The sequence below is a fragment of the Ambystoma mexicanum genome, chromosome 2p, assembly GCF_040938575.1.
Source record: "Ambystoma mexicanum isolate Mex_15411 chromosome 2p, UKY_AmexF1_1, whole genome shotgun sequence".
Lineage (NCBI taxonomy): Eukaryota > Metazoa > Chordata > Amphibia > Caudata > Ambystomatidae > Ambystoma > Ambystoma mexicanum.
The window spans coordinates 724,476,479-724,503,347 of NC_090923.1; the positions used below are offsets into that span (position 1 = coordinate 724,476,479).

Consider the following 26,869-nt stretch of genomic DNA (forward strand, 5'->3'; position numbering starts at 1 on the left):
ACCTAAGGTCACTAGAAGGGCATATTTCATCTGCACATCTGCTACAAAATTGACGAACTATGTTAGCACATAACATAGTGTGTGGACATTCCTTTGTGGATGCCTTGGGGACTCACTGTACTTAAGAACCAGTCTGCATCACCTACTGAGGGCTTACACCTTGGTTGCTCATCCATACGCTGCCATATAGAGAACCTTGGCTGGGGTGCTCTGTGCCTTTACTCTGACATATAGAGGGCAGAAGTACAGATACCCCCTCCAGTCTTTACAGGGACGTGGTGGACCAAAGAAGGGTTGGGGAGGGAGAAAGAGGAGGGCAGTGAGAGTGTCACACATTTTGGAAAATGTAGAGGAAAAGTAGTGAGCAAAGTCATTAGGAGAAAGGGAGGAGGCAATGAATACTGGCTTCAGAGGTGTGATCAAAGATTGCAGGCTAGATTAAAGTTTTCAGGGATGATTGCAAAAGGAGGAGACTAGCTTTGTGAAGTAGGAAGATTTGGCAGAGTTCTGTGAGAGAGGTTAGGGTAGAAAAGGAATTTTGTAGGTTAGGAGTAGGGAAGGTGTCCTTGATTTGCACCAGCATCGCATGTGCTGGTGCATGTTTGTTTTGACAGTCTAAATTTCAGAGGTGATCCAAGGCTGAGGACGGGGATGGGAAGGTGTGAATGTGCGAGCAGGATAGTGTTGGTAAAATACAGTCATAAATGCACAGTGAAAGTCAGGGAAAGTATGATCAATGGAAAAGGGATGAATATGGAAAAGAGACAGAGCAAGGTTCTCACATTATCAAGGTAAGGGGCAAGAGTGCCCTGCCTGAATTTCCTCTTAGTCGTTCAAGAGGGCAGGTGAGGAGTAGAAGATCGAGGGAGCTAGATGTTAAAGTCAGCAATGGAGTGATCAGAGGGGGAGGAGTACATCGAGAAGCCAAAGGAGGAGAGTGAATTAGAGAGAAATACAAGGTCAAGAGAGTTCCCACCAGAGTGGTTAGACTGTTCTTGGAGGGAGTAAAGGGAGTGGTCAGATAGGAGGGTTTTAAAATTCAAGGCCGGTTAAAGTCCTGCAGCATGACAATTGGAATGACAGCATGAGGTGGCTCAAGGAAAAGGGCCAGGTCAGGGAAGAAGGAGTTGCGATGGAGGAGTTGAAAGTGGCATATTCAAAATAAGAAGAGTTGATGTCAGAGGCGTGGATAGGGGCAGGGTTGCAGGCCCTATTGATTAGGAACCCCACACTGAGTGGGAGAACATCGGAGAGTCAATGTGGAGAGCTGCTAATGTAGCAGAGTCATGGGGGAGATCCTGGTTTCTCTAATAGCAAGAAGGGAAAGTCGAGGGTGATAAATGGAAGTGGTCAGTGATGTGGGAAGACTTGTTGCAGGGGATTGTGCATTCCCGAGGCCAAGTGAAAGAGTAATAGTATGTGGGGGAGAGGAGCAGGTGTTGTGCAGTAGACGAGGAGGATAGAAGAGGTTGGAGATCCTTGGTGCATGGGAGCATTTTGATTGAGGGCTGAGGGTGCAGGAGGGAATGAGGAAGATGTGGAGGCTGGAGACTGATGCAAAAGTTACACCAAGTTGAGGATTAAGGTATTGAGAAAAGAAAAGGTCGAAGAGGGAGTAGAAGGAGAAATTAAGCAAAATCAAGATACATGATGGAGAGTAGATGAAGGAGCTGCCCGTTCCTGCTTTTGTCCCTTATCTGCAGATGCCAAGGGGAGTCTGAATAAGGGGAGCAGTGTGACAGATGTCTCCCACACTTGCAGGCAGAATCCTCAGTGTTGTAGGGAACTTCATTTTGTAGGCAGGATGCCCAGATGGTGCACATGGTCCTCTGGCAAAGCAGGATGTGCCCAAGAAACAAATAAAAAACGTTATTGTCAAACTAATCTCCAGACAGTCACATGTGTTATTGGTCATCTAGCGTGTGTGTGTGGTGACCCTGTGCCTACACGCAGTTCTGCTGGTTTTATTATGGCAGGTAGGTGACTTACCTGTTGGAGGTTTCCCACTGTTCACCGTTTTTGGGATGTTGCTAGTTTTTTCATACCTACTCTGGCCTTACTGCTGGTTCCTGGGCTTCCTGCATGTTCCTTCAGGCCTTCCTCATTAGCTGGGCCAGGCCTTCAATTATGTAACCGGGTTGATGCCGTTTTATCACAAATTCCCCCTTTTCTGTTATGGTTATCCTGCCTTGGTGTTGGAAGCTGCCGTCACTTGGAAGAGTATTGAGACTCGATTACCCACCTCTTGTCCTCTTCTGGGCCATCCTTACAAAGGGCCCAATCTATGAACCCTCCCGTCCCAAGCACACCTTGGTGCCAGAATACTGGCTAGGCATGCGTATGCCATCTAGTGATACATGGTGGTTACTAGTCATGAAATGAAGAGGTGCTCACCTCTTCATTTAAGTGGTCCTGGAGAATAAAGGTCAAGCCTCGTCATGCTAGTGAACACTAAATTAAGATAGCAGTTGCTTCATTGGTGTCCATTGCCAAGGCATTGGCAATCGGTATATCATTTTCAAGCCCCTTTGTCACACCATTAGGAGCCTTGGTGCACAGATTGGAGTTAGAAATCAGGATGATTAGTACACACCATGTATCAGGTGACACTCGGTTTGAACCACGTTTATATGGAATGCCGCTGACTGTGAACCCATGGATGACTCTGGCGGTGGCACATTCGTCTGTAAACCCTTGGCATGTTGGTTTTATTAGCAATGACTGATGTGGGGGCATTGATTGAAATATTTATACATAATATTACATTGAAGAAATTATTTTCTGTTTATTATCTACAGCCTAGCTCCTGAAGAAGGGGATGCATTCCCCGAAACGCATTGAGCATCCACTGAATTGCTGTATCTAATACCAATTGAGAAGATTGAATGATATGGGATGTGTTTTTTATTTTGAAATATATGAACACAATTGCTTTTGAAGTGACTAGTGTGTTTTCATCTATGCGTTTTCCTATCCAGTATTCTGGCACCAGGGTGTGCAGGGGACGGGAGCGCTCATAGATGGGGCTCTTTGTTTATTTATATGTCTAGTGCTTTATGTCAGGGCGGTTGTTCCTCCCCTGCACCCAAGATATATTAAAAAATCACCAGTTTGAATAGGTCTCGTTGGAGTGATCAACGGATTGAGTGTCGTTGGAGTGATCAACGGATTGAGTGCACTATAACGCCTTACATTGCTTCCATCCTGGGTCACTCCCATCCTCCTCCACTTCTTCTTCATGGTACGTCTTCTGTGGGAAGGTTGCCTTCCTTTGTTAATCAAGCTGCCAGAACTGGTTTAGCTCGGTTCTCCTGCCTTTTCCGAGTCATCCTCGCAGCTGTTTTTGCTTCTGACTTTAAGGTTACAATCCTAAGAAGGGTGATGGTGTACTTCCTTTTCATCGACTGAGTCCTCGTTGGTCCGTGATTCAGGTCCCTCATTGTTCGGATCCTGTAAGCTGCACCTACAAAGAAGACCTGTGTTCAATGGTTTTTTTGGGGCTTCCTGAACAGACTTTTGGGAAACCATCACCGCCTGTGTGTGTGTGTGTTGGTTGGTTAATCTTGATACAGAGCTATACCCCAGGTTGCCCCCTTAGATCCACTGACGCAGCACTCCTGTGTGTTTCTAAATATCAAAAGGATCGAATCGTTGGCAGGGCCTTCTCCATTGCAGGGCCTAGGCATTGGAATTTGCTGCCACTTCAGCTGCGGCGCACTTCCTATTCAAGTGATGCTCTCGTCTCTCCGGTATCTCTCAAATGTGCCATGATGCCTTCGGTGACAGTGCGCAATAGAAGTACTTGATTGATTGATACTTACCCCCCAGGGGTTCTGTGATCAACGCTTTTCGCAGGCAGGCTTAAACCGCTTTTCCTGTTGACTTCCATTGGTGCTGGTTCCTCTTGTATTGCACCTCCTCTCAAGGCTGATGGTTTTCAAACCAACTTCTGGACCTCTTCAAAAGTCTCCTCTGTCATCCGCATGGCTTGTTTGCCTCCCACTCTGCACTTGTGGGTTAAAACTGACTTACCTGCCTTTTCCCCAGACACAAGGACTTCCTACAGACTTTGTCCCATGTATTTCTATGGGGAACATTTTACTCAACTGAAATGCTAGCAAAGTGTCTTTGTTGGTACTTACCTGCCCCTTGATATTTTTCATGCATCAAATTTGGGTCCAGTGAGTTTGAGGCCAAAGACTGGAATTTTAGCTTGCACCTGTGATTTATTTTAAATGTATTTTAAAAGTCACTTCTGCTAATGTTAATGCCTAATTGCACTGTATTTCTTTTTTTTTAAACATCTATTTATTAGCATGTCAACAAATGCAAATCACATCAATATAATACAAGGGTTTTTTAGATTTTAGCAGAAGCATAAACACATCGTTCAACTACATTCCAATAAGTATACAATGCAAAGCAAACATTACAATCCAACACATCCCCCAGAGCCACACTAAATCCCTTTCAGTGTATGCAAACAACAAGAGTCTCAAAACAATATAACCACCCCTCCTATCAGAAGACATACATAGGCACTGTAAGTATTTCCAATGGCAACGTATCTATGTTTTGATTCCATCTGTCTAAAGTGTATCTATCTTTTGGTGGCGTTTGGCTGTGTCTTAGAATTATCCCCCCTTCTTCGCCCTACATTGACTGTGAGGTGCACATTTGTATTTTCAGGATACTTGTCTCCAAATGTTATGCGCCTATCAATAGCTAGTGGACCTACAATATAGTTAAGGAGGCTTTTGTGTTTTTTATAACAACGTACTGTTTTTATACACGCACTAGGCAGTGTCAGTGTGTGCTATGTTAATTTAAAGTGTTTCTAGAACCAATAGGTAGGTGTGTGTGTGTGTGTGTGGAGGGGCTTCCCTTTTTGGGTTGTGTGCAATGCTCCACCTTAAGATTAGTGGTGTGAGGCAATCTCCAGAGGGTTGTACGAAACCCACATTAACCGCATGCCCTTGTGTTTTCCTACTTTAATTTCCATACACGTAAAGTAACGTTGCTAAAATGCAGAAACCTGTAAATGGAAGGCAAAGTCAATCATTTAGACCAGTCTGCTATTCCCACTGAAACACAGCAACACTGGTGTACCATTGATCTGCCACTCCCCACATGCCTCCATGAAGAAAATAACAAGGCTGTTCTCTTTTTACCACAATTTGCATTATGATTGACTTTTACCAGTAACATAAACCCCATTTCCACATCTCATCAATTTGCAACATGTGTACATTGTCCTGATTAATGGTGCAAACACATGCAACAAACAACGTTGCTTCTTAACATCATACATTTTGACAAGTCACATGACTTTATTTTTATGCTGACAAGCGGGGCAGGGGGTGGGTGGGAGTTGTTCTAGAGCCCATTGGTCCTTCTATGAATGTAAATATGGCGGACCCAGCCCAGAAGCTATCATGCTCCCTCTCTAGTGAAAACCCCGATGTGGGCACCACACTAAACAGTGGGATCTCAGTTTGGTGTATAAAGCTCCAGATGGTTAAATCCCAAAGAACAGATTAATGATCCGTAGACGATTTAGGAGAACAAACAACTCATAATCCAACGGCAAGCAGGGAAGAAAGGTGATTTGGGAAGCATCTTTCCTCTGTCAATAGCAGCATATTATACTCTGAGCACCCCAACAACAATAAAGTAGGCTGTTGGCATCATGGATCAGGAAACAAACTAAAACCTGCAATGAATGAAGAGATAAGAGGCAGACATTCCTGAATAGGCCCCCACCATTTCCTACCCTCCTGACAAGGAACATTCCAACCAGAGACGCAAAGGGGATCACTGCACTTCCATACTGCATCCTGCTCCTGGATCTACAACCAGGAACGGACACCCACTGGTGTCAGGCCATGAGAAACCATGTGCGCCACACTGATGATTGCAATACCCAATAAATAGACATATTTAAGAGTCAATTATGTATTTTATTCCTAATTTGGAAGCAACATGTCCTTTCCACCTACTGCATTTTTCTAGTGTGAGAGTTGTGTTCAGATGTTAGTCAGAATACTGACTGCCTCTATTCGTCTCCCGCAGGGAATTGTTGGTTCCTCGCGGCTGCTGCTTCCCTGAGCCTGTATCCCCAGCTCATGCACCGGGTAGTGCCACCCGACCAGAGCTTCCAAGAAGGCTACGCTGGCATCTTCCACTTCCAAGTAAGTTGGGATTTGGGTTCAAAGAGGTATAATGTTCCCCAAACTTGTGAATACACAGGGAATGAACTAAAAAGAAGTGCCATCACTGTAAGAGAACCACACGAAGGGGTCCACTGGGAGGTCTTACGTAGAAATATTTCTCTAACATCACTAGCACATCAGTACTTGTGGATAATAAGGGCCATCGATCTGCTCAATTTAAAGTTTCTCTACCCAGTGTGACAAATGCCATTTTTCGGAAAAGTAATGTACTTTTTAAATCAACATGTAGTGTACATTCGTTTTGGGAGGATATTAGGAAATCGGCAATGTAAAATGTGTGACATTACAATGTACAAAACACATTACATTTTGCTCATTAGCCTTGAGGATTCACCACACCCATCCAGCACAGTTTAGACAATTAAATTGCATGTATTTACGAGTTCTAAAATTACTAAGTACATCACATTTACAAGGCTAAACCAAATAAGTGTTCATTCACATATTGGTACACACAAGCAGTTCCTGAAGAGTGCCCTAGTAAAGTAATTGCCACGTATCTCCCATTGGCCTTTAATAATTACTTGCCTTCTGTACACATGTCTGAGCTGTTTCTGATATTAAAAATAATCCTCCCATCTTTTAAAGGTATTCCTAATTCGAATGTCCTGCCTGCAATGTACTGTAGCAACAGCAGATGTTCCTTCTGCTGTTCTTTAAGAGTGGCGTTGCTAAGAAGCCTTACGGTTCACGTTGCTGGATGCGAGTCCTTGTCTCGGGAGGATAGCTCAACGGCAACGTGCTTGCCTTGGAAACAAGATAACACGGAGCAACATGGGTTCGATCCCCGGGTCTGCGCTTAGAAACCTCTGGGTATTAAGTGCGTTATAAATAACCTATCATGCAGAAATGATGGAGAATATAGCTTTATCAAAGGAGATCATTGATTCAAAGAGTAATATTTAGCCTACAACCAGTGGATCTGGACTAAAGCATTTAGATCACGATGTACTAATGATGAATAAGGAAAACAAATTCTCAAGGAGATGGTGGGAAGTCAAGTTTCAACTACATTTTGAATGTTATTGAGAGCAGTAGGGGCAGTTGAAGCAATGTTTATGTTGCCCCATATAGATGACAGCAAAACCTGGTGCCCATAAGCAAATATACCTTGTAATCATAAAGAGGAAGCCGATACGGTCAGCCCTAGCTAATTCACTAAGCAATATGCCCCTCTGTAAGGGTATTGAACCTGGCATAGGTAGAGGATTGGACTATGCAAGCGATAAGTAGATCTAAGCAGAACATGTGATATGCATGGTAGGGATCCCAGAAGGTAAAGCATCTCCCTAAGACACAGGAGGCATCCCCGGATAATAAAGTGAATCAACTTGATTAGAGAAGCAAGGCACTGTGAGTGATTAGCAATGATATGTATGTTACATGTAGAAAGCATCTTGTTGAGGTGGTATGAAGGCCCAGCATGGCAGCCCGATTTTGAAACTTTAATTGGAGGAAAAACGCGAGTTGGATGGGCTCCTTAATATTGGGGCTAGTACTTTACCATCAAGAGGCCCCTTCATCCAGTTTAGAAGTGATGATTTCTTCCATTTAGTCAGTAAAATCTAAAGTGCACACATGGGTCCTGGGTGGAAGCTTCATACAATTTAGTCCCCCAAGTATCCCAAAGAGATGCACAAGGGCCTTAAGAGAGAGCAGAACACCGCTAATTCTAATGTTGGGCAGCCAGATAGGCGTAGAGCACAAAGCCAGAAACACAACACAGTGCAACATTGGTCTCCTTTGTTATCAAATCTCCAGCAACTGTGGTGAATGCAAGTGAGTAGGAATGAAAGTATCACTGCAGGAAATCGACCCAGTAATTTGTTATATGGAAGCAAACAGGATGGGCTGAAACTTTGGCAATTCTTGTCACCCTATAGATGAGTGGATGAACATAGTTGCCACAAGAAGTAGATCCATGACAAACAGTTAACACGTCGAACGATCAATAGAGTAGACAGGCTTTGCCTTCTGCTGTCATCATTTAATACAGCATCCCTCCGGAATCAGATTGAAGACTGTGACTGGCAAAAATGTAATGCATATCTTCATAAAGTACTGTTCTAGGTGACCTGGGCTGACAGTCTGACGTATCAAACGGGCTATGTAGGTTATCAGATGGCAGTCCCTGCCTTATTGGAGGGTTGCCCATTGGTGAACGGGGGCTGACAATCTAGGAGGCGACTATGCCTATGGGTGGAAGATTCCAGATGTGCACCTCCCCAGCAGATATACATTGTATGCTGCTCTGCTTCCGCCTCTTACTCAGCCCTCCTCTCACCCCACACCTCCTTCCTGCCCACTGCCTGCCTGCCTCCAAAAGGAGAAGCCCCAGATTACCCGTGCCAGTTTTTCATTATTGTAAAGATCCACGATGTAAAAGCATTGTGCTAAAGACCAGCGGCAAAGGCAGCACTAGTTATACACGTCACCCATTGTATCATAAGTATAGAACCTACGAGTTGACAGGGGTTCACAGGGGGACAGAGGTAATTATTATTATTAGTAGAGAAAAGGGGTGGGGGGTTCCTGGATACCTCGCATTTGTTTTTGAAAGAATAAATAGATTTTCCACGCAGTCTAGTTCCGTTTTGTGCTTGGTGCAACAAGTTTTTGTTTATTTTGTCTTATCATTTTTACATTTTTAGAAAACTTTTTAGATACAGTGTCGACTCTTTGTCCCAACTGAGGTCAGCCGACACGGTTCGCAGGTCCTTTTCAAGGCTAAGTAGTATGGTTCCGAGCCCTCTATGGGGTCCTTGGTGGAGTGCTGTGATTGGCGGTTTCCGGTTCAATTCTAAAACATATTTTCGAAATACCATTTTGTCGAAAACAATTTGCCAAATTTATTTTTGGAATGTATTCTTTTTTATTTTATGTTTTTTTTTGTTTCGTAAGTAAAAAAAAGTGTCAATTAAAAAAAACGGGGGGTTGGGCGAACCCCCCCATTTCAGAAAGATAATTTAAAAAAAAACAATGATTTTTTTTTCCAGCAATTTTGTGTCGACAAAATGGCATTTTGAAAATATGCTATTCGAAAATGTCACTATAAACCGTGATTGCCAGCCACCGAACCAGGACGCAACGACACCACTGATAACTGATAATCAGGGGCCAACAAGAGCCCAGCTGTATTCAGAGGGCCAATCACAATGAGAATCAGAAGGTACGAGAGACGTTGGGGAAGGCGCGGGAAGCCTGAGCAATAGGGTCTGGGACCCATATGAGAACCAGGAAGCTCTGGAATTCAGAGCAACAGGGTCTGGAACCCACTACTCAGAAAGGAGGACGCCACTAACCTCTTCCTCCCTTACAGTGTCTGACAGGTTAGTTAACCAGACCTGTTACCTAGGAAGGCTAAGGGAAGAGCCATAGCCCTTGGCACAGTGAATTGTGAAAGCCTATGAAAGCCTAAGAAGGCCAAGGAAAGAACCATACCCCCTTGCATTGTGAATTGTGAAAGCCGAAGGCGGCCAAGGGAAGAGCCCTACCCCTTGGCATTGTGAACTGCGAAAGCCTAAGAAGGGCAAGAGAATATCCATACCCCTTGGCATTGTGAATTGTGAAAGCATAAGAAGGGCAAGGGAAGAGCTATACCCTTTGGCATTGTGACTGGTGGAAACCTGAGAAAGGTTGCGAGAAGAGGCATAACCCCTGACATTGTGATTTCCAAAAGGCAAAGAGAAACCAGCGGAAGGGATTTAATCTCTCTGGTGTTTGGGAATGCTGTGTTAGAAAACTGAGAGACGGGAGGCATTCTCTTGGCGATCAGGATTCGAGTTTATTTGGGAATAGAGACTTTTTATTTACTAATCTGGAACTTTGTGGGCTACACTTGAAACGGACTATATGCTGGGAAAATGAGGAGTCTCTCCCTTAAGAAATAGTCCTGAGAGACTAATGGAATGGTATTCCGCTACTCAGAAGAGAGGAGCCAATCTTCTGCGTTAAGAAGATTCACCAGATATTTTGTCGTTTAGTTATAAGTGTAAGGGAGGGGGGGCGTTGCTTGGCAGCTCAGAAAACAGCTGCAAGCCCTTGAGGCTCCGGACCCTGCACCAAAAGGAATAGTAATGATGCAGTACTTACAGAGGAGGGCATCTGCATTCCCCTGATTTGGGTGTGTGATTGCTTCAGGCGGAATCGTACCAAAATATTGCCCTCATTTGTGCGCCTCTGCAGTCACTGCGACTTTGGGGGCACACAAAATATTGACTGCCATTACCGTACCCAAGCAGAGCACAAAATACTGACTTCCATTACTGCACCCAAGCAGAGCTGGGGTCACAGGGGTGTCCCCCGCTCTCCTTGGGTGAAGTAACGGGAGTCAGGGGTTGCAGAGGTGTCCCCCGCTTACCATTGTAGTAAGCGGGGGACAAGAAAGTTAAAGAAAAAGTACCCTGCAGCCTCAGCTCTGACCCACGTTAGTGGGAGGAACTGACGCCACAGGGATAGCAGGGTATAGGCGGCACACACAAAAGTGTGCAGCCGTAAAGATAAGTGGGATGGGGTGGTCAGGAAGGTAAATTCAGGCCAGGGGATGCTGGCAAAGTGATCTATTTGATCACTGTGCTGCGCCGTACTTGGTGTCGACATTTTCATTGGCGCAATTATGGGTGGTGCAGTGATCAAATAGATTCCTTCAGGCATCTGCTGGAAATGAGGAGCAGGTGCCAGGCTGCCCGCAGATCCCGCTGCAAGGTTGGACCCAGGAAGTGATAGAGCGGCGCAGGGAGAAGTGAGCCGCTGGTGAGGTGTCTAGATCGCATCTCTGCCGTAGGCTGCCGGACCAGTATAGTGGCAGAAGTGAGAGGGGGAGAACCCCCTCTCTAGTGGAGGCAGTGAGCGCACATCAATTGGCCCAGCGGTGAGCAGTTATTTGCAGCGTGAGGCAGCGGGTCGGTGATCCCATCAGGGAGCGAGTGCAAGTTCCTGGGTGGGCCAGAGCAGCAAGAGGGACAGGTCCCTCTTCCATGTTAATAGCCCAGTGGCTGACAACATACAAGACGACCATCTTGGAAGGGAATGCAGCACTCAGAGAATTAATGGTGATCCCATTGCAGGAGACATATTATTCCATCTATACCTGAACCACCTGGGGCACGTCGCTTCCAAGGCCAGCAGGATCACAGATGGGGTTTGAGGGGGCTCAATAGACCCTTCAGGAGCCACTGATTGGTTCGCTATTGATTAATCAGAGATGCATATTTCCCGCAAGTGCATAATAGGAAGGAGCTCATTCAGCAAAAAGGAGAAGGAATGTGGCATCAAGGAAAACCATGCACACTAATGGGGAAAAGTCTTCCTCCATACCTGCACCTCCTCAGAACTTGCCACACAGTCAGACCCCTGATGCACAACAGGGAGACCTTGCGCTGACTTTGGTGGAACTGGCCAATATTGAGCTGACAATGGTGGCTGTGGACAAGAGGACAATGGAGATACATGGTGAGATGAAGTCCCAGCAGATGTAGATGGGGCACTTTGCGGGACGTCTACAGGAGACGGAGGAGTGGATCTCCTCACTAGAAGATCGCATGGGCCTTGTACATCTGCAGGGGACGGTATCTGAGCTGCAGACGAACGACAATTAGTTGCAGGACTGAAATTGCAGGAAAAACATATGAATATTCGGAATCCCACAGGGTATGGAGAGTTTGGATGTGAGAGAGTGGATGGAGCAGTGGTTGCCTACATTTCTCAACATTCATTTCTCAACATTCATTTCTCGCCAGCGCTGGAGATTCAATGTGTTCACAGGGTGCGCCCTCAGGAACCAGCGTGCAGAACTGCCCCAAGGCCGTGTATTGCATGTCTCCTTCGCTACTCGCAGGTATTGCAGATCTTTGACAAGGTAAAAAAAAGCAGGCAGTAAACGACACTTGCAGAACCAGCCAATTTCCATTGTACAAGACTTCTCCAGACACACAATAGTGAAAAGAAGTCGGTTTCTAGATTTCCATCCGGAGCTGTGCCGTCAGGAATTCAGAGTTGGTCTATATCACCCGGCACGGCTGAGTATTTCCAATTTGGAGGGGCTCAACACATTTTCTTATGACCCAATGGACCAGGAGAGGTTCCTTCATGCGTCCCATGGGGAACAAGAAAGAGCGGACATGGAAGTGGGTTACTATCCTAGAGTCACTGGGCCATCCAAGGTGGGTCAGGTCTACAATCAGTGTCAGGAAGAGCAGGGGGGTGGTAGAACGTCTCTCTCACTTTAAGTTCCAAAAAGACCCAACCTGCCAGCCTAGAGAGGGGTCTCTTGATGCTGCCTCCGGGAAGGGAGGAGGATGAGAGGGGCATGAAATGGATAAGTCTCGATCTCTATTGAAATCCAAACAGCTACCCATGGAGGCTACCTGAGGTCCGTGCTAACACCAGGCTAGGGGGGAGGTAGCATACATTAATGCTAGTGCAAGAGTTGCAATATTATATTACATAGCATTTATAATGCGCACTATAGACCCGCAGACATGAAGGCGCGGACAACATAACATTTAACTAGAAACTCTGGGTGCTGGAAGCATCTGAGACTGGGAAACACAGAGCGACCTAAGTGAGGCCTATGTGGTCTGAGGCACTACCAGATAATACTTGTCAAATGAATAGTAGTGTTTTCAAATCTTTCTTAAAGGTTAGTAGCGACTTGTGGTACACATGTAACCTGGCAGTTGATTGCACAGAATGGGTGCTTTCAGTGCAAACGCTCCATTCTGGGCTTTTGATGTTCTAGATCTGGGTTGCACCAATAGGTTTTGTGACCCAGATCTCAAAGTTCTAGAATGAACTTTCTCCTTGATGTGGAGCTGCAGGTAGGATTGCATCTTTTGCATTCTACACTTAAAGGTGATGATCAGGATCCTGAACTTAATCCTTGATTCTATAGGCAGCCAGTGGAGGGAGCACCTAGCTTCCGAGACATGATCTTGCCTGGAGAGCCCTAAGACGACTTTCACGGAACAGTTCTGCGCAACCTGAAGCCTATTTAGGTCCAGAGTACAAGCACCCAACAATAAGCTACAACAGTAGTCCATCTTCGCTCCTATTATTGCTCTTGCAACAGTTTTGCACATTCTTGTGAGATTAGCGGTCTCAAATGTGACAACAACTTAACATAATAAACCACTGAGGAGACGACCGAAGTGACATGAGCTCTCATATTAAGTGTCTGGTCGAGAATTACTCCCAGTATTTTAGTCTTTGGCAGGGGAGCTATAATGTCATCCCCTAACTTGAAAGAGCTGTAGGACTGATTCAGATTGTGCAGGACATGTGGGCTGCCCACAATCATTAGCTCTGTCTTGCTCCTGTTAAGGGCCAGATAGTTATCCAACATCCATTTCTCAATGAGTGTGAAATTCTATTGACTTCCAACTCATCCTGATCGTGGAATCCAGTCAAAGGGACTACGCACTGGATGTCATCTGCGTAGTTTGAGAATACCACACCCTCCTCCTCTAACATGAAGAAGAAAGGAGCTATAAACAGATTGTACAGGCATGAAGATGTGCTGGCCCCCTGTGGAACGCCATAAAGGACAGGAGCTTGTGGTGCTTCAGCTATGTCCGAACAAACTCTACTGCATCTATGTTCAAGAAAAGAGGCAATCCACAAGGCTGCAGAATCCGAGAAATTTCCAACTTCCTTCCACCTAGTATTGAGAATGGAATGTTCAATTAAGTCGAAAGCCGCTGATTGGTCTAAGGAGATAACAAGAGACAGACTGCTCTTGTCCATCTGGGATAGAAGTTTTGATTTCAACTCCAGGAGAGATGTTTCTCTGCCAAAGAGTTTTCTGAATCCCGACTGATGGGAGTGCAGGATGGGAAATTGATTCAAATGCTCAGCAATTTGATTGTAGGCCAGCCGGTCAAACTTTTTAAGTAGAAACGGGGCATTGGATATGGGTGGAAAATTCAAAGGGTTATCCCTAGCCAATCCAGGTTTCTTAAGGATCGGCGTGGTTTTAATTCATCAGGCACATTACCCTCCTTCAAGGAGGCGTTTACGAACATGCAGACTGCTTTGATAATACGAGGGGAGAAGGTTTTTACTATCACGGAGGCGCATTCATCTCCTATACAGTGCAATGGTTTCATCTGTTCAATGATTTTTGCTAGATCAGATTCACTTATTGAATATATGAATGGAAATTAAATAGAGGAACAACTGGGTCCCTAGTGTAGACTTTAGATGGTACATTATCCAGAGGTATGGAAGACCATCTTGTTGTAAACCTGTTTGTTGCCTATGTACCGTATTGTTATCATAACTGTTATGGTTGGTGTGGGGGACACTTCTTCCCTCCTTTATTCCGTGCCGACAGTGGTGTCAATGTGGGCAGGGGTGATTTGTTCTGTCGACTTATCACCCTCTCAGGGTCCCTTTGAGGGGGGGGGGTTGGGATTTCGGCTGATGCTTTGGTTGGTGTACGAGAGGCTGACTTATGGTCTTGGTCTTTTGACATTCTTTCTTTTTCTCTTTTCCTCTCTTCTCAGAGACTTTGCTGATGCATCGGGGGCAGGAAGGGACGATGGCAAAGCTTGTATGCATGCAGGTGGGGGGTGGTTCAGTGAGGCCGATGTTTCCTCAGGTGCACTGTTGAATTTCTCTAATTAAGCCGGTGACCTTGGTAGGGCTTATAGGCCGCATAAGGCTTTGGTTGGGCCATGGTGAAGTTCATAACATGGAATGTGAATGGACTCTGTTCGCCGATTAAAAGGTCAAACGCACTGACTCATCTGAGAAGATTGGGTGCCCAGGTGGCCCTAATATAGGAGACCCACCTCTCAAGCACTGGTTGTAATTTGCTTAAGAAACAATGAGCTGGGCATGTGCTGGCATCAGAAGTGGCGGGACGTAAAAGAGGGGTGGCGATATTGGTGCACAAAAGCTGCCGGTTTCGACATGGGGGAATCGTGCTCAGATAGTGGGGGAAGATGGTTGATTGTTAAGGGGAAGTTGGCTGGTAACCCACTCACCATGGTGAATGTATACGAGCCGAACCAACAGCAAAGTGGTTTTTGGAAATCTACGAACATGGAATTACAATGATCAGGGTGAGAGCTAATGCTTATGAGGGGGGATTGTAACTTCGGTCTGGTGTTGGATAGGAACTCCTGCAACCTGATGTGCCTGGCCAAGATGCATAATGATTTTGAGAGACTCGTTTTTGACAATGCCTTAGTTGACGTGTGGAGGACGTGTAACTCGGGTGCACGCGATTTTAGATTCTTCTCCCCTGCCGATGACACTGACTCTAGAACTGACTAGATTTTTGTGTGCAAGGGGCTGATGTAACAGGTGCAGCGGTCGGACATATCCCCAATACTTATTTCTGACCATGCTTCGGTAGTGGAAGGCTGTGAGAGGAGGCGTCAAGAGTGAGAAGTAATAGATGGAGACTTAACACAGACCTTTTAGCAAGCCCTGATTTAATACAGTCTATTGAAGTCTTCACAGAGGAATCTTATCCCCATAATATGTCAGAAGACATCTCGGTGGGTTTAGTATGGGATGCATACAAAGCAGCACATTGGGTGCACGTTATTAGATATGTAGCGGGCAGAATAAATTGGCTAAAGCTGAGGCCAGTAAGAAGATCCAGTCTATAAAGTGCAAGGAAGCGGCGTATTTTAAGTCTCTGTTGCAGGGAAGGCTGATGGCTCTGATAAAGGATAACATGGAATACAATAAACAGTGCTCAAACAAGGTGGCAGAGCTGCTGCTTAAGTATAATTCAAAATGTTATGGCAGAGCAAACAAGGCAGGGAAGCTATTGGCAAACTATTTGAAGACATGGCGCCAGAACAGTCAGGTCGTTGCTCTAGAAGGGGAACATGGGACTACCACTGATGATAGGGGGATATCCCACATGTTTGCTACCTTCTATCAGACTCTGTACACGCCCAAAACCAAACCCATGCATGACCAGATTGCTAGTTATCTCAGTGATACTCTGCGACTAAATAGAGACAAAGTCTCTGAGGCCGTCTTTGCAGAGTTAAGATGGCAAATTACAAGGGAGGAGGTTGAATTGGCTATAGCCAAATTGAAGGTTGGGAAAGCCCCGGGACCAGATGGTTACCGGCTGCCTTTTTTTGTACATTTGTGGGCTTGCTAGCTCCTGAGTTAGTGGAGCTCTTTCGAGGCTACTTCATGGATGAACATGCCCAAGGGACATTTTATGAAGCAATGATACACGTGATACAGAAACCGGGTAAGGACCCCTGGCTAGTGATGTACTACAGACTGATATCTTTAATAAACTCTGAAGCAAAAATATTTGCCAAGATTCTAGCCCTGAGGCTGGAACCACTTATGCCGACACTGATTCACAAAGATCAATCAGGGTTTGTAAAAGGGAGGCTGGTAGCGGCAAACACTCGCTTGTTGTGCACTGTATTAGATTTGGCGAGATCCTCAGATAAACCGTGGGTGGCAATAATGCTATATGCTGAAAAGGCCTTTGACAGGGTGGGTGGCCTTACGTAGCAGAGACCTTGAAGTGGCATGGGTTGGATATGCGCTTCATTAAGCTGATCCTCGCCTTGTATCAGCACCCTAGATAGGTGGTATTTGTCAATGGCTTGCTCTTGCCATTCTTCTTACTACATCGTGGAACAAAGCAGTGATGCCCGCTATCATTGCTTCTGTTTATCCTTGCACTAGAACCCCTGCTACAATGCATCAGGGTGAGGGGAGAAATTCGAGGGGTGGGAATCGGCGAGGTAGAGGTGAAGGTGGCAGTTTATGCAGATGATATTTTGGCATTGATGGAAGACCTGCAGCAATCTTTGCCCCCCTTCTTGCAGGAGACTGCGCTGTATTCGGAGGTGTCAGGCTATATATTGAATGCGGAGAAGACCGAAATTATGCCACTGAATATCTCTGCATCCGGTCCTACTGTGCGGCCGCTGGGTTCTTGTGGAATACCGGTGGGATTAAATACCTGGGCATTAAAATTCAGATGGATGTTGGCGGTACAGTAAAACAAAAAATGCAGATGATGTTTGTCAAAAGTGGAGACCTTACTTTTGAAATGGACTGTGCTCTGCTCGTCATGGTGAGCCAGGACGGAAACGGCCAAAGTGTTGGTTGGCCCGGCGGTTCCGTATGCTCTGTCAATGTTGCCAGTGGATTGGCCGTCTGGGTTATTTAAGGCTCTCACTCCTCACATTTCTTAGTTCCTCTGGGTGACGTCAAAAGCTAGGATTTCAATGAGCTGGTTGGCTGCATCCCTCGCAGGAGGGGGCGTAATCTCAACAGTTCCAACGCTATTATAGTGCTTTTGCAATAAAACAAGGTCTAGAATGGTACTCAAACGTCGCCAATTACAATGCGCCCCAAAGGCTGGAGCTGGAGGCAGCTTTAGCTGCTCTGTATGGTGCTGCAGAGATTCCGCTGCTAAGAGGGAAACGAAGGGTGAGAGACACCTGTTATTGCTTACACCCAGGCAGCATTACAGGTGTGGTTCACTGGGGCAGTATCATGTATGGGGAGGCCCAAGCAGCAACCTCTCTGGTATAATAATCTCTTTACTGGCTAGAGTGGCATGCAGTGGGACTGTTGTATGACAACCAAATTTGGACGGAGGAGGGAGTTGTCCGTTTTCAATCATTAAGGAGCAGGTAAGGATGGACTCCCTAGTGGTGAGTTCTTATGGTACAGACTATTGGCAGCATGGGGTAGTAGATTCCCACTGCCAGATCGGATGGGAGAGGGACGTTTGATACTTTTCCCTCCTCTGCAGCCTCTGCATAAAGAACCCTGTCCTCTTTAGTTCGACCGCACGCAAATGTTCCCAGGTCGATAGCTGGGCAGATATATGGGCAAAGATCAGACACATCTCTAGGTCTGCGTCGCTTACACAAAGCCTATTCATGATCTGTACAGAGAACCTTTTACTCCATCAAAATTTTGGGGGCCCATAAGGATGTACAGAATAAGGTATGTTGGTCATGTAAGGAAGGTGTGGGCACGATGAGGTACATGATATGAGTGTAGATATGCATCTAAATACTGGCAGTTGGTATGGCCCCACATCTTGAAGATTTGCGACATAGAAATGTCGCTGTCTTTGGCATCTATAATATGTGGCAGCATTCATCCACACTTTTGGGGAAGGGAGGCCCAAGAGTTGTTTGGTTTGATTTGTTACTTGCAATTGCTCTCAAACACATTGGGCCTCATTACAGGTTTGCCGGTCCCGTAGCAATGGTATCGGTAAGCTTGCCAGTACCGTTGTTACCAGACCGGCAAACTACAAGTTCTGCTTGCGAGTGCCTTCCCGCCCTCCAGGTCTGACCTGGCGGGCGTACAGGCCCCCGCGAGCAGACACTGCTGGTAGCACCAGCAGCAGTCTGAATGGTGCCATTGCTACCAGCCTCCCCATTCCCATTCAGCCCTATGGGCCCTCCTGGAGGACTATCTGGGAAAGTTACAACTTGGTCCTTGTAGCTCGTAGGATGCACTGGAGTGGGTGCGGAGGCAACAACTGCTATGAGATAGATACAAGGCAGAGATCTCTAATGCCCGTAATTGGTACGATAAGGTGCGGTTAGGTGACACTGTGACAGACCCAGACTATGCATGCAGTTAAACCAATTGCATTTATTATTCTTGTTAGTAGTATACCACATGGATTGTACTGTATTGGGTTTATGTGTGGATATAACAAGTCTACATTAGGTACGGATCAACTAAATGTCAGTGATTACTTAGCAATGAAGTATCTATGCTGCTATTCTACTTCTCTCTGTTTCACTTTCTTTCTCTTTGGGATTATGTTCCCTTGTCACCATTTCTCTCTTTTTCTTTTCCTTCTCTTTGTGTCTATCTTTTCTACGAGGCGGGATGATTGCCTTTAGTGCATAAATTAGTAATTGTTAGCCTTGGCAGAAAGTTGCTGAGAACCATGTGTGGATGTGTTTTTAAAGATTGACTTTGGCAATTTTCCTGAATACAAATCATTGAACTGAAAAAAGGGCAGGGGATGGAGCCATTACCTTCCAGAAGACTGATTGCAAATAACAATGGCAGCCCCATAACAGCACAGTGTGTTTGTTACTGCATGACAGAGCAGAACCTCAACGTTTTATTTCTATTGAATCATGGATGCATGAGACAGCACATCACGCCATGGTTCTGGCCACCCCAACAGGCTACTCTTACCTCCACATTGATCGTGAAGAGGGCATGGGAGGGGGGGTGCTGTTCTTTTTAAGCAAGAGCTGAGGTTTTATACCTCTACTACCCCAGAACTAGATCAATGCGAAGCAATGTTGGTAAAATTAAATATCAATTCTACCAACTCCCTCTGTATCTTATTACTGCATCGCCCGCCTAGGCCAACACTGCTTTGAAGAGCAACTTCTAGCTCTTATTGGCAATGTCTCTAAAGAAACTACTGCTTTTATTATTTTAGGGGATTTTAACTTCTGGGAAAATAATCCTTTGGCTTAAGAAGGCTTATCTTTAAAGCTAACCAGTGAATCTATTACTTTCTCTCAACACATTTTATCTTCAACTCATACTTGAGGGAACAATTTTGGACTGGCTGCTAACAATAAAATTAGAATACGACAATAACGTCCGTAGAAGAATGTGCATGGTCAGACCATTTTCATGTATTTTTTTAAGTCTTTCTGCTTCCTACTTCGAATAAACCTCTAAATGTAACTAAACCATCTGCTTTTACTCAGAACTGTAGGAAAGTGCCAGATGGGGTTTTTAGCACTCAAGTATTACCTCTGCTACCATCCTTGGAAGATAATTTGCCACTTGATGTCTTTGTTGCTTTTTTAGAACCATAACTAATCAAGTCTTTGATTCTCTAGCCCCTCTAAAACCTGTTAAATCAAACAAAACTACTAGTCAAAATCAGAGGTTTACAGCTGATGTCCTACAAGCTCGAGGAATTAAATGCAAGGCCGAGCGTTGTTGGGGGAAACATCCAACAAACAAACTGGCTGCTGCCTATAAAAAGGCAGCGATAGCTTTTAAACAAGAAGTGTTTAAAGCTAAAGCAATAAACCTTAATATGAGGGTGGAGCAGGCTAAATCGAAACCGAAGGAACTTTTTACTGTTTTGCAGGAGTAAAAAGGGCTACCAGTTAAGACCACTATGCCTGAAGACAACGCCTGGTGTCAGGCCATCCACAATAGTTTTACTTTAAAAACAGCGAAACACCAGCAGGATATTAGAGACCAGGTTAAAATGTTTCACAATACCAATATCCCCTTGATCCCACCCACCCCCACAGACATTGGTAATATTGTCTCCTTTTCGTTCAAAGAATTGACCGAGAAGGAGGTGGTGGAGATTATAAACAATATGAAACCAACCTTGTGTAAAGGGACATTTTTCCGGCTAGAATGTTTAAGGATTTCGCTGAGACACTAGCTCAATGGGTCACTCAATTTGTGAATCGCTCTTTTCATGAAGCGTATGTGCCCGAAAACATTAAAGAGGCTTGCATAGCCCCCCTGATTAAAAAAGATAATCTTGATCCAGCCGTTCCTGGAAACTATAGGCCCATTACCAATGTACCGTTTATTCGAAAGATATTCGATAAGATCAGCCGGAACACAGTATGACACTTTTGTGGAACAATTTGACATCTTGGCTGTTGAACAATCAGGCTTCCGCATGAACTACGGGACTGAGATAGCTCTCTTAGATCTCCAGTTAAACATTGTGGGCATTGTTGAATAAGGTAATGCAGCTCTGCTTCTATTGCTGGGCCTCTCTTCAGCTTTTGATCTGATTGATCACACTTTGCTGGTTAACAGATCAATTGAGGTTGGAAAATGTACGCCTCATGCTGCTATCTGCTTCAAGTCCTTCTTGGGCCCAAGGTTGGCCTCAGTGGTCAAAGAAAAGGCTTTTTCATTGAGAACACTTCTGATATGTGGGGTGCCACAGAACTCATGTTTATCCCCATCACTGTTTAATGTTTTCTCAAAACCTCAATGTGATCTGCTTGTTGCCCTGGGTGTTCGGATCACAAACTACGCTGTCGACACCCAGATAGTGTTTGAGTTGTACGGTGTGTACAGCGATGATGTGAACAGAGTAAATAGAGTTTTTGAAGCCATACGAAGATGGATGGCAATAAACTCTTTGGCTCTAAATTAATTAAAGACAGAGTTGCTTGTTGTTGGCACCCAATAAAAACTAAATAAGCTGGACTGTCAGTAAAATGTTTCATGGTAAATGGTAACATAATAACAGTGTCCGAAAATGTCAAAACATTAAGAGTTTTTTTCGACTCCCACTTGTCATTCAAGAAGCACACCTCCTACCTAAAATCATCCTTCTCCTACTACATACACTTACTCTGGCAAAATTGTCCATACTTATCAGAGACAAACAGAGCCTTGATTGCTGCTGCAATCATAAACACAAAATTGGATTATTGCAATTGTCTCTTGATGGGTACATCCAAGACTAATATAAAATGGCTCGAAGTGGCTCAAAATGGAGCTGTCCGAGCAGTCATTGGCCTGGGCCAGCGCTCCAAAGAGTTCTCTTTTCAGGAGGAAATTGCACTGGCTTCCAGTTGAGCAACAAATTAATTTCAAGGGCGCTGCTATGGTGTACAAGTGCCTCTTGGGTGATGCACCCAGCTATCTCTCTCGCAGGATAAAAAGAGCTCCTATAAGAAGGACTCTCTGCTCAAATGATGACTAGCTGTTATACCAGCCTCGTGTGGTTCTCAAGAAGATTGGCGGTGTCAGCTTCAATGCCTGGGCTCCCACTACCTGCAATGCTCACCCTCTTGATCTTAAGAGCTGTGTCTCTATTACTCTTTTTAAAAACCAGCTGAAAACTATGTTTTTTGACAGAGGAACATCTTAATCAATATTACCACCTTCTGGCTGCCTATTTGGCTAGTACCCGAATGTTCTGCTTCGTTATGTTTTTCTATTTGTTTTCCGTTTTGTGAGCACTTTGAGGCCTATGGGCAAGTGGCGCGATATAAAAATATCATAGATAGATAGAGCTATTTAAAGTAATTCAGGGGTGGAGGGCTGTCTTGGGTGGGGAAAGGCATAAGCTACACAAGAATGTCCAGAGGGAATATCACAACCATTGGTAGTCGATAGGTGGGTGAAAAGCCAAACACCATGAGCAGGCTGTGTCCTCCTCACATTCCATCTCTCTCCTTTTTCCACTTCCCAAGCAAATAGTTTTGGCTCATAGGCGGTGCTTAACAATCCCATTAGATGGTTGTGTTCCAGCCAGCTATATTTTAGCGCAGCTTAAATATATAGTAAACCAATCCTGATGAAGTTACAAAATTGGGTGAAAAAGAACGAAATTCTACGTCCAGAAGAAATGGGTTTTACATCGACAGTAAGAACTATAGAGCCGTGTTTACTTTGACACTATTACTCAACAAATATGATAAATATCTGAAAAAAACAGAACTTGGTACAACCTGGTAATTCCGCCGATGGTAATTCCACCAAAACCTATAATTTGGCAGTGCAGGGGAAAACGGTAGTAATAGTAATGGGATTACGACCACTTATTTCCCACACCACTAAACTCGGAATGAGGCACGTAGATTTTTGCAGTGAGTTTTTTTGTACAGTACTTCAACTGAATAACATGTCATTTTGACATATCTTTTTAATAAAATGCCCATTGCTTAGTTACAATAAATCTTGTTTAAGGTGAACGAGGTGTGTGGACATTATATGTGATATTTTCCTTTAGGTTATGAGTTTTTGTAATTTGTGCCTCTGTGAACGCTCTGGAAAGACGCAGGTTCTAGTCCCTGGTAACAATGACATATAACCCCAAAACCGTACTCAAAGGTACCTTAGTTTAGTACACTAAAGTGATCCTTTCTGGCAAGGGAACAAGCACATGCAGAGCGGAGACTACATAACCACCGACACTTTTTCCTGTCTTTTTTCCTCCGCTCCACAGTTCTGGCAGTACGGGCAGTGGGTTGATGTGGTCATTGATGACCGTTTACCTGTCAAGGATGGACAACTGGTCTTCCTGCGCTCGCCAGAGAAGGAGGAATTCTGGGCGGCTCTTCTGGAGAAGGCCTCAGCCAAGTGAGTAAAAGGAAGGATCATATGTTAATGCTGGAATGTTTAAATGCCAATTGGACCCAATCATAATGCAGCCTAGCTGCAATATTCAGCTTGGACAGTCCCCCACAGCCCCCCAGATATTCCAATATGTTTTTTTTAATTTTTTATTAGTGATTTGTATACATATAAGCCTTTTCACCATACAATACATAAACATTAAAATACCATAACAAATACAAAAATGATGTTATCATCTTTAAATCAGAAAATCAACATCTTTTTAAAAGATTTAAATTTGAATTTTTAGCAAATCAAATACATTCAATAAAAATCTATTTGATTATTGTGTTTAGTTCTAAACAAACATTTCATGTGAAATATACAAAACCATTATATCAAAATACAACACAAAACAAACATAACACAAATAGCATAATACAATCATCAAATAGCACACACTAAGTTTCAAATAAACAAAATAAATTATACTCATGGGAGTCAACCTTCCTTTATTACCTGTATTTAAAACACGCTCCTGTTCAAACCCTTGTCATACTTTTGCTATAGCAATTGCTCAGGAAAAACAATGCCATGAGACAAAGTTTAGTCAGGACAGTTCACTCTGGACTTCAAACAGGCCTTCAGCGTGTTTCAGGTAGTACCTTACATAGTGCTTACACATTGCTTTGCATGAAGTGAGCGCAAGTCTTGTTTCAAAAGCATACTGATCGCCATACAACCGATACTGGTGGTTTTCTTAGGAAACACCCAGCTATGCACCCTTTATATCCAAAAAGGGCAGTTTGTTCGATCTAAATAACATCAAAATCCATCTGAGGATCGGGCAGGGAAATTGTGAGGTTTGCAAAAATGGGAAGAACATTCTCGAAAAAGTGCTCAAGGAGACAAGCTGACGTACATGGTCCTGGCTTAAAACCCAGTCCCATTCTAGCACACTTTCTTTTAAAGAGCTTATTAGAGCTCCCAATCCATTGCTCCAATTTGGGCACCATGTCATTTTCTCGAAGAAACTGAAATTGTGAGCCTTAAAAAAGACAAGACCGGACAGGATGTACTGACAATTCCATCTTGTTACTATTAGCACACATTGGGCCTCATTACAAGTATGGTGGAGCGGGAAAAAATGGTCAGTAACAGAATTACCGCCAATGTTCCCGCTCCGTCATACTACAAGTACGGCTCTGGAGTGGAGGATTTACCTCCAGCATCATGTTGGACGTAAATCCTCCAATTTTCCATCGAAAAATCGGTAAAATCAGCAGAATTACTGTAGCAAAATTACTGCAGCATTAATTCTATCAAAAAAGCAACATAGAGTCCTAAAATGGGGATTTACACTGCCACTTGCAATCTGGTGGTAATTCTGCCAGACCAAGTGGCAGTAACAGTAAATCCGTTGGCCAGTTTTCCGGCAGATTTACAGTCGGTATACCACCCAACTCGTAATGAGGCCCATTTATATTTAGATACAATCTTCCCCGATTTATCTTGACCAATGTTGCCAAGGAAGTCAGACCGAGTACCAATCTCACTGCATGCATTGAAGTAGCATTGGACAGACCCAATATACACTGCCAAGTGGAGCCTTCTAAAGAATTCGCCCAGCCATCACAATTGGTGTAAGAACATTCCAATGGATAAATTATACTGGTGACCAGTTTTTGTTTATAAATTGACATAATCCAAATTAAACTATATCCGGCATCGCTTGAGACAAATTTCTTAATAGTAAAAATATGGGCCATAGCTTTCCAATGGTGCTTTTTTTAAGAAGCAACATGTCTCCTCTTTACATGCCTACATCGTATCTCAAAAACAGTCATTGTCAACTGTATTAATTAATCACACTTTGACTGCAATGGAGAGTCTATGGGCCTTATTACAACTCTGGCGGTAGCCATGCCATTAAAAACAGGCACCTGCAAATGGGCAAGAACCGGGTCATGCCGAGCTCGGCGGACCCTGTAATTGCCCATTTTCGGGTGCCGGAATCTAGGGCGTCCCGATCCCCATTCTGCCCCATAGGACTGAATGGGGATGGGGATGCCGGATGCACCGGCACATTCAGAGTTCTGCCGGTGCATCCGACGTGCTCTGCTCGTGGGTGCCGTTACACCCGCCTGGAAAAACCTGACGGGTGAAAGGGCACCCATGAGCAGAGCACGTAGTATGGCGGTCCAGGAACTACGGTACCGGCATGCTTACCGGTACCGTAGTTCCCGAACCGCTATTGGTTGTAATGAGGCCCTATCTCTTCTAGCCTTATCAAACGTAATACATTTAGACTTCACCATATTGACCAAGTTATTTGTTGCTGTGTATTCCATTATGGCTTGAGCACTCCTGCATATTCCCATGTAGGTAGTGTCAAAAATGACCGTCAGCATAGGCAAGGCCACAAAATCTAAACTGCCCGAATCAGGGATGTGGGGGGATAGTTGCGCTTTTTTCTGAGGGAGTCACCAACGTTGGCCATAATTATCATTGTAATAGTTTCTTGCTATTATTCTTCCTGACAGCAGCATATAATCCTTGCCGTGCTTTGTTAGTCGCTGCCCTATGATGACGCTTTAGCCAGTTTCTATACCGTTTTTTTTAACTGCTTAATATGCTTATATATTACCAATGGATCCTTCAACAAACAATTCACTTTTCTTATCGTTTGACGACAGAGGGCCTTCTTTTCCTCTTTAATTATGTTATCATAATGGTGCGCATACTTCTCATCCTGCCCATGTGTTTGGTAGTTCCCCATAGTTAAACATTTTGAAGTTAAAGAACTAATCCGATCCACTATAGCATCCGGGGGCTTTAGCAACTCGTATTCTCTGTCTATCTTAAACATGTATTTGGTGATCGCCTTCAAGTTTCTGTCAGTCCACCCCACATGGTTTAGGGCAGTATGCACCTGCACGCCACCCACTCTGGCCATATCAGTCAAGCCAATTTCACTGACTTCAAGAATTAAAGAGAGGATAGCATGATCACTAAATTCGAAAAGGATTCTGAGGACAGATTCAGCAGCACAAATCAAATCACTGCTGTACAAGTTATCGATAGTTGAGCACTTTTCCCCATTTCGCCACCTCTTGGCAGGGGAAACGTTGCCTTTAATAGCCCTATTCAGCATACATAATACATAACCCAAACTCGTCAAAGAATTCCACTCACATGCAAGTAGACCATTATAGATGTTGCCTGTCTGCCACCAGTAACATTAGTGAGAACACCCTCGCCCTTTCTCATAGCACACTCAACACAACTTGCATTCATATCCCCCTCCGCCCGACCCCCGATTAAAATATCAGCATCAGGTATCCTCTCTATAATGAGCAGAAGTGCCTCATGAATGCACAACTGTGCAGCCTCTGTGCTTGCACCACCTGGAGGATCATACATGTTGATAATCACAGTATCATGGCCATTACCAAGATCAACTACGGCCATTAGAACTTTAGAATTAACGCTTTCCATTATAACTGCCTGAATACTGTAGCGATTGCAGCACAAAATGAGCAGGCCACCAAAACGGTGGTCCTTATCACCCCTATTAG

General features: G+C 44.5%; 1 protein-coding gene across 1 annotated transcript in view; it reads left to right on the top strand.

Moving 5' to 3' along the window:
- The window catches only part of LOC138567788 (calpain-1 catalytic subunit-like), a 398,207-nt gene that overhangs the window by 148,388 nt on the left and 222,950 nt on the right, over window positions 1–26,869 (top strand). Inside the window, exons 3-4 of the mRNA XM_069646278.1 lie at window positions 6,073–6,191; window positions 23,182–23,315. Of these exons, the coding sequence (XP_069502379.1) occupies window positions 6,073–6,191; window positions 23,182–23,315 (253 nt within the window). The remainder of the gene's footprint in view (window positions 1–6,072; window positions 6,192–23,181; window positions 23,316–26,869) is intronic.